At 46.9% G+C, this 7,800-nt stretch overlaps 1 protein-coding gene across 1 annotated transcript; it reads left to right on the forward strand.

Annotated features, from left to right (window-relative positions):
- The first annotated feature begins 6,200 nt into the window (after positions 1 to 6,200).
- Positions 6,201 to 7,326, forward strand: LOC103651870 (heavy metal-associated isoprenylated plant protein 39). The gene is made up of 3 exons (XM_020550683.2): positions 6,201 to 6,310; positions 6,442 to 6,517; positions 6,649 to 7,326. Exons 1-3 carry the CDS (start codon positions 6,302 to 6,304, stop codon positions 7,125 to 7,127), a joined length of 564 nt encoding a protein of 187 aa, XP_020406272.1. The 5' UTR covers positions 6,201 to 6,301; the 3' UTR covers positions 7,128 to 7,326.
- The last annotated feature ends 474 nt before the right edge of the window (positions 7,327 to 7,800 follow it).

Consider the following 7,800-nt stretch of genomic DNA (forward strand, 5'->3'; position numbering starts at 1 on the left):
TGGAAGACGGCGAACTCCGCTCCGCCCGACCCAGGGCTCGGACTCGGGCTCCGCCCCGGAAGACGGCGAACTCCGCTCCGCCCGACCCAGGGCTCGGACTCGGGCTAAGACCCGGAAGACGGCGAACTCCGCTCCGCCCGACCCAGGGCTCGGACTCGGGCTAAGACCCGGAAGACGGCGAACTCCGCTCCGCCCGACCTAGGGCTCGGACTCGGGCTCAGCCCCAGAAGACGATGAACTCCGCTTCACCCGACCCCAGGGCTCGGACACCGCCCTGGCCTCTGCCGACGACCTCCGCCTCGCCCGACCCAAGGGCTCGGACTCGGCCTCGGCCATGAAGGACAAACTCGACCTCGGCTTCGGAGGAGCCTCCACGTCGCCCGACCTAGGGCACAGGCCCGCCACGTCAACAGGAAGCGCCATCATCACCCTACCCCGAGCCGACTCGGGCCACAGAGAACAAGACCGGTATCCCATCTGGCTAGCTCCGCCAGATAGGCAATGATGGCGCCCCGCTAGCCCTGTGACGACGGCGGCTCTCAGCTCCCTTACGGAAGCAGGGGGACGTCAGCAAGGACCCAACCGCTCCGACAGCTGTCCCTCCGCCAGGCTCCGTTGCTCCTCCGACAGCCACGACATCACACCAGCAGGGTGCCAAGATCTCTCTGGCTGCCACATTGGCATGTACCTAGGGCGCTAGCTCTTCCCCCGCTAGACACGTAGCACTCTGCTACACCCCCATTGTACACCTGGATCCTCTCCTTACGCCTATAAAAGGAAGGACCAAGGCCTTCTTAGAGAAGGTTGGCCGCGCGGGACGAGGACGGGACAGGCGCTCTCTTGGGGCCGCTCGCTTCCCTCACCCGCGTGGACGCTTGTAATCCCCTACTACAAGCGCACCCGACCTGGGCGCGGGACGAACACGAAGGCCGCGGGATTCCCATCTCTCTCGCGTCGGACTCCGGCCTCCTCGCTCCTTTCCCCCCTTTGCGCTCGCCCACGCGCTCGACCCATCTGGGCTGGGGCACGCGGCACTCACTCGTCGGCATGAGGGACCCCCCGGTCTCGAAACGCCGACACTGACGAAGCAATAATGTTTCTACGACGATTGGAGGATTTTTCACGAAGCATAAAAACTCTTCTTTACGAAGCATGAAAAGAAGGGAATGTGTTTTTTCGCCAAAGGCTCAAAAACGGTATGTACAATAAAAATTTCATGCATCACAAAGAAATGGATTATAAAGCCATTTATACATTACATTAAAAACCCATGAGTACCAAATATTACAAGCATAGTCCAGCAAATGTTACATTAATATTCTGGCAATATTTTTACAATATTTATTCTTCTTCTTTCAAAACTTTGTCTGCAGCTTCGGTCAGCAGTTGAGTAATGACTTCGTCCATAATGGTTTCAGCCATGCTAATAATTTCTGCTAATTTCTTTGCCTCTGGGTCCACCAATGACTCGAAGGGCTCTGGGGGAGGCGATAGTTCAGCTGCGGTAGAAAAAGTAAATCAGTTCGAAGTCACAAAAATAAACAATAAAGTTAAAAGCTATTAAGCAATACCTATCCGTCTTTTGAGTTCCGTAGCTTTTTCAGATGCCTTTGTTGCTTCCCTAGCATCATGAGTATCTTTTTCACTCTTCGTTATTATTTCGTGGGTCATCCCTCGGCCGCCATTTTCCTAGATGTCTAGTAAAAAAATTTCCACCTACTAAGCTTGCTTCGGCCGAGGGGTCCTTCGTATCGTCAACCGATAAAGCAGCTTCGGCTTGGGCCAAAGCTTTCACATGATCGCAACCTGACTTCTCCAAAATAGCTGTAATTCCCCTCGCACCTGAGAAGGCGCAGACATCCCCACGATCACTCAAAATCTCCTCAAACGCTTTGGCCTCACCGCTGATCCATTCAATTGGACCTTTGGGATCGCCCCATACGAAGTTGTCTTCACTTGAATATGCGCCAACATTGGCGAAGCTAATTTTTATCTTTTTTACACATTCTATAGATTTTTCGTAACATCTTTCTTTTGAGGAGCGAAGTTCTACAACTGTTTTTCCCAATAATTCTTCTAGTAATCACTGGCGTCTCGATCAGCTTCGGCAATAGCACATTTCAATTTAGCTTCGGCCAGTTGCTTTTGAAGGGTTTCGATTTTGCCCCTTTGGATTTCAGATTGGGCCTTGTAGTTAGCTTCATCCCCCTTTACCTTATCCACCAGAGTAAGTAGAATTTTATCTTTTTCCAAAGCTTCGTTCCTCAGCTTAATAACCTCTGTTCGAAGATTGTTGAGAGCAATAGTGCAACTCTCATCTTCGGCATTCTTCTGCGCCCTTAAGGCGTTGCTAAGTATTAAACCCTATATGAAAAGAATGAACGAGTTAATATAAGAGCAAAAGAATAATTCAGAATTCGTAAACTTCCAAATATACAATTTTTGTACCTTCAGACTGTTATATGCGAGGCTATCTGCAAGATCATCCTTCATCATGGCGCAGAGGCCAGCTTCAAGCTTCGGGAACCCCATACTTCTGGCCATCTCCCGGCAGACAGATAATTCTTTGTTGTCTGGGAGACAGTATAAGAAGTCATCTTTGTCTGTGACATTGAACACTAAGGCCCCCTTCAGATACTTCAGTTCTCGGGCATAGTGTTTAGCTTAAAAATCTCTTCTTCAGATAACCTTTTTCCCGAAGCATGTCGTATAATATAATCAAGAGCTTCGGAAGGCGCTTCGGGAGTAGATGTGCCAACTTTTCAGGCGGAATTTGTTCTACAGCTTATTTTTCCACCGCCTTTTCTCTGGTTTCCAAGGATTTCTCCTTGGCGTGCTCTGAAGGCCCAGCCTCGGTGTTGGCCTGGCTCTTTGTAGCTTCGGCTTCGGTCAGCCTTGTATCAGTCTGCGTTCTTGAAGCCTCGACAGTTTTCCGTGGAGTAGAGCTTGAAGTTTTTATCGTCTCCAGCACATCCAGTACACTGGCCATCCTTTTCCTCTTGGGGGTCGTTGTAAGACCTTTTTGTGCCTTTGGCACTGTCACTTCTGCCGAAGGGCTTAGAACTTCTAATATTTTGGTCCCCTCGACTCCTGTCTCTTCAATATTATCGGCCTTCGGCTCAGCTAGTTTGGCTGAGGATGCCTTCGGCATTACCGCCGGCTCTTCAATCCTCTGCATAAGCGCAGGTTCTTTGGCTTCGGTAGCCGAAGAGGTCTCACCACCAAATTCAGACACTGTGGTCGGTTCAATATATCGCGATCGGTGAGTAAGAACCTTCACCTTTTTCCTCTTCGGCGCGGGCTCGCTTGGAGCAGCTGAAGCAACATCCTTCCCAGAAGTTGCACTCTTTCTCTTCTGCCCCTGTGGTGGGTAGCGGTAGTCAGGGTACATAAATCCAATAGCATCAAAAACAATATTTAGCCTCTTCTTTTTCTGGCTCCCGAAGGCCGCAGATAGTGCGTTATCTTCAGATTTGGAGTAGACTCCAAGTAGTTCGTCACTGGTGTTTTCAACACACTTCAGCCAGTCGTCGTCTGGTTCGATAAATTGGTCTCTAAACCTGAAAGTATATTTAAACCGAACCAAACCACCTTCGTTAGGATTGTTGATGGTCTCTTTTGGCATCTCCCAGTTGTCTATCAGTGGCCATATTCTGTAGGCCACGTGCTCTTGGACTAAGTCCCTTGTCCCAATAAATGTGCAGACTGTGCTAAAGGCCCTTTGGCACGCTTTGGCTCCCTCATCAATCTCTACCTTCGGCTTTCGAAGGCCGAAGCTCGACCAGATGGGGCGCATGATGATTTCTTTAATATCTTCTCTTGCTTTTAAATCATTCTTCACATAGAACCATTCTTTCATCCAGTCTCCGGGCCATCTCTTTCGAAAGGTTGGCACTGGGCAGCTTGAGCCTGAACGAGCCATGAAGCTATAGCAACCAAAATTGTTATGATACTGTTCCTTACCCCAAGGCTTCGTTTCATAGCATAATTCATGCATGCTGCAAAAGCATTTTGCACTTGGCTCCAAACCTTGACTCCTCACGGCCCAGACGAAGATCCCCATTCTGATAATTGCTTCGGGGGTAATCTGGTGAAGGAAAATCTCATATATCTTCAGAACTCCAACCACAAATCTGCTTAAGGGGAACCGAAGCCAGCCATGAAGAAGCTTCGGTAGATTACGACTTCATTCTCTTCAGGAACGGGAACAGTCTTGTCTCTGTTGTCAGCTCTCACAATAGATATGTCTCGAAAGTACCTTTCTCTCATGTTATCAAGATGACTTTGTCTGATAGTCGATTTCCTGAAGACTGCGTGACTTGGTCGCCAGAGCCGATCTTCGGAGTCTTCGCCACCACTTTCCGCATCATAACTATCGCTGTCATCGGTATCTTCAGATAAGCCTTCTAAAATTTCTTTTTGTAATCTTTTCTGTATTGGTCTTTGCAATTGACTCAATGAATCCAACAGTCTTTTCCTCAAGAAGTTTCTCCTCGTCGGTTAGCTTCGTTTCAGCAGCTATCTTCTTGTCTTGAGACATCTTTTCTTTGGAAATGGTGAAAATGTGTTCTTACAGTCGAAGCTTAGAAAATCTAAAAAACCAAGCAAGCGTTGGCAGGCAAGAGCCAAGAAATTAACCAAACAAAACAGGCGGCAAGTATTGCAGCAAATGTGCTCGGGGTGAGTTCTTATTTATATGCCTAACGCGCTCCAAGTCGGAGGGCCCCGTCTGTCATTGACTATTGCTATTCTAGCAAAGGAAGGTGTTTTTTCGGACCTTCGGCTTAGGGCCTTCGTCCATATCGCAATCTGAATTCGTTATTCTAACAAATTAACCTTGCGAGGGGCTACTGTTGGGGGCCTTCGTCTTCCGAAGGTCCTCAAAAACATGATTTAACAATATTTCTGGAGTATGATACACAAACAGGTACCTTCGGACTCGGATCAGAACCACAATCTGAAGAAGGACAAAGAATACGAAGGTTGGCGTAGAGCCGAATTTGTGCGCAGGGGAGCTTCGGCATGGTAGCAGAAAGGGGAACCGACTTAAAAAGGAAAAAGCTATTTAGACCTTGATGGATTACTATAGAGTCATTAGCAAATGTAAAGGGCATGAGTGTAATTGTACATGGGCTGCGTCCCGTGCCTATAAATAGATGAACAGTGCTCCCGTACTGTTCACGCGGACTTGGCATTTTGCTTTTGCGTCACACTTGTACCCTTACCTTATTTTGAGCTGAAGGTACATTTGTAATTTGATATCATTTCTATTTTTCCATAGTAATAAAATAGAAATGAGTTGATATATAATTATTCATGTTATCTTTTACATTTCATATGATTCTTTCTTCATTATTATATGTTACATCGATGAAGGTATGTCCTTCATAACCTTTGTCCGAAGATCATTATATCCTAAAGTAAATAATGCCTCGAATGACGAAGGGCTTTAACGTTTAACATTTTTCGTGTTGCCTTGTTCTTAACTCATAACATTTGAGAACAAGTCCCCAATAAGTGGCAAACAATGTCATCTACAGTTTCACGTCCCCTATTTTATAGGGTCCACTGAAGATAGTTTAAGGCTGTCGAAGATGGAGAAGAAGAGGACAAGAGAGAAGAACCGAGTAACGAGCTTTTCTAAAAATCTAGCTATAAGGAGAATCTGATTATCGCGTGGATTACGTGCGAAAGAAGATAAATGCGTTCATAGGGTTTAGGATGTAAAAACTGACGGATTGTTATTATTGCGACGACTCGACCGATTCTGTGTTCACGTTGATTTTGAACAGTTTTCATCAAAATGATTCTCACAAAGTCAGACTGAAAAGTTGAATGTTTGATGGTCCGTAACAACTTCTGGCGACCAGAAGCCGAAACAAACACCATCATTAATTAGTCCCTAAAAATTCCCCATCCTAACAACCATGTGTACGAGCAAAAACCCGACCAACCCTAATGAGCTAAGTCAGTGACATCCCACAGCAAGGGGATTGACTAACAAGTGGTCGTCCAGACAGTTGCGACTATGATATATATATCTATAGTTCCTGCACTGCAAGTGTGGATTACAAGTGTGCATATATTCCTGCGACCAGGTCCCATCCAATGGCGTGTTGACAGCAGCTGCTGTCTCGCCGAGTTGACTTCCAGGATTGCCGCCTATAAACAGCCCAAGTTTCGACACAGATTCCGCAACGAACATTCACGGTGCTGCAGCCTGCTACGTGCGACCAGCAGAGCCGTCGTCTCCTCCCGTCCCGATCGACACACCGGCAGTCTGCGATCCATCTCGAGCGCAATGTCTAAGGTTCAGTTCTTGTGACAAGAATAATGCCTCTAATAATTCCTGCTGCAGATGAACTCCGGATCATTTGTGCCCACGGATCATTCATATATACGTACGTACTGAATGCTTTCTGTTCGCTCATCCTATTGCAGAAGATCGTTATCAAAGCCGACCTCATCGGCGAAAAATGCAAGAGTGAGATCCTAGCAATTGTTTCCAAGAACCAAGGTATCTATCTGCTTTTCTATCTTTCTATCTTATTTATGAACAATTGTATATACTATATACATACATATTTGCTGTCAGCCTCAGGCTGATGACATGTATTATATATGATATGACCCCTTATTACTTACCAGGAATCAAGTCCATGACGATCGACGCCGAGAAGTGCACGCTGACGGTGGTGGGGACCGTGGACCCGGTGCGCGTGGTGCAGCGGCTGAAGAAGAAGTGCTTCGAGGCGACCATCGTGAGCGTGGAGGACGACAAGCCCGCCAAGAAGGACCCCTGCAAGGAGGCGTGCGAGAAGCTGTGCAAGGAGAGGTGCGACAAGGTCACCTGCTGCAAGGAGTGCAAGGAGAGGTGCGAGAAGGAGTGCAAGGAGAAGTGCGAGAAGGAGTGCAAGGCGTGGCTCTGCAAACGCCGCTGCTGCTCCTCCTCCAGCTGCAGGCCCAGCAGCAGCGCGTGCGGCGGCTGCAGCTATGATCAGTGCGCCGCCGTGCCTAGTAGCCACCCTTATTACAGCTACTACAACCACGGAAGCGCCGGCGGGTACCCACCATACTACGGCTGCTACGAAGAGAGGTCGCATGATGGAGCCTGCACCATCCAGTAGTAATGTTCTGCAATCTGCATGCATGCCACCGTTCGACGAAATGTGCGTGGTATCGGGATTGGATCGGGGTTGTGTCTTCCTTTCTGGTTATAGATCTCACCCTGTAATTTTTAGTTTGCATCCATTTCTTTTTCTTGTACTCCGTCCTACTATATATCTCATTTGAAGGTAAAGATTGCGTGCTTTGTTCATAAGAAACTGTTTTCTGCTATGTCCATACAAGAAAAGGTAAGTAACAAGACCAATATGTGCCTGCCATCTAAAACAAGTAAAACCGACTAGGTCGGATGAAAAGGACTATTCTGTAATAGAATTAGAAACCTTCTGCGTTTATCGACTAGTACTAGCTAGAATTGTTCACCTGCCCTCTAAACTATACAAAGAGAGGCAAAAGTACCCCTTTGTAACAATAATTCAACGCAAAGTCAATACACTTTATAGGCTATTACGTTTTACGGTGGCCTGAACTTGTATAAATCGTTGTCTCGTGAAAATCATCGAGTTTACTTTTACATCGAAGTACGGAAAATAGACCCTATATGTGCCCATTAAGTTTCAAATTTTGGTGTTTGACGAACAATATTACTATTTGAACTAATATTATTTGCTAATATACAAGATGTAGTTTAATTATATGCATGGTGGACTTGGACTTAGACAAACTAACTGGTCT

The sequence above is a fragment of the Zea mays genome, chromosome 3 (genome assembly GCF_902167145.1).
Source record: "Zea mays cultivar B73 chromosome 3, Zm-B73-REFERENCE-NAM-5.0, whole genome shotgun sequence".
NCBI lineage: Eukaryota > Viridiplantae > Streptophyta > Magnoliopsida > Poales > Poaceae > Zea > Zea mays.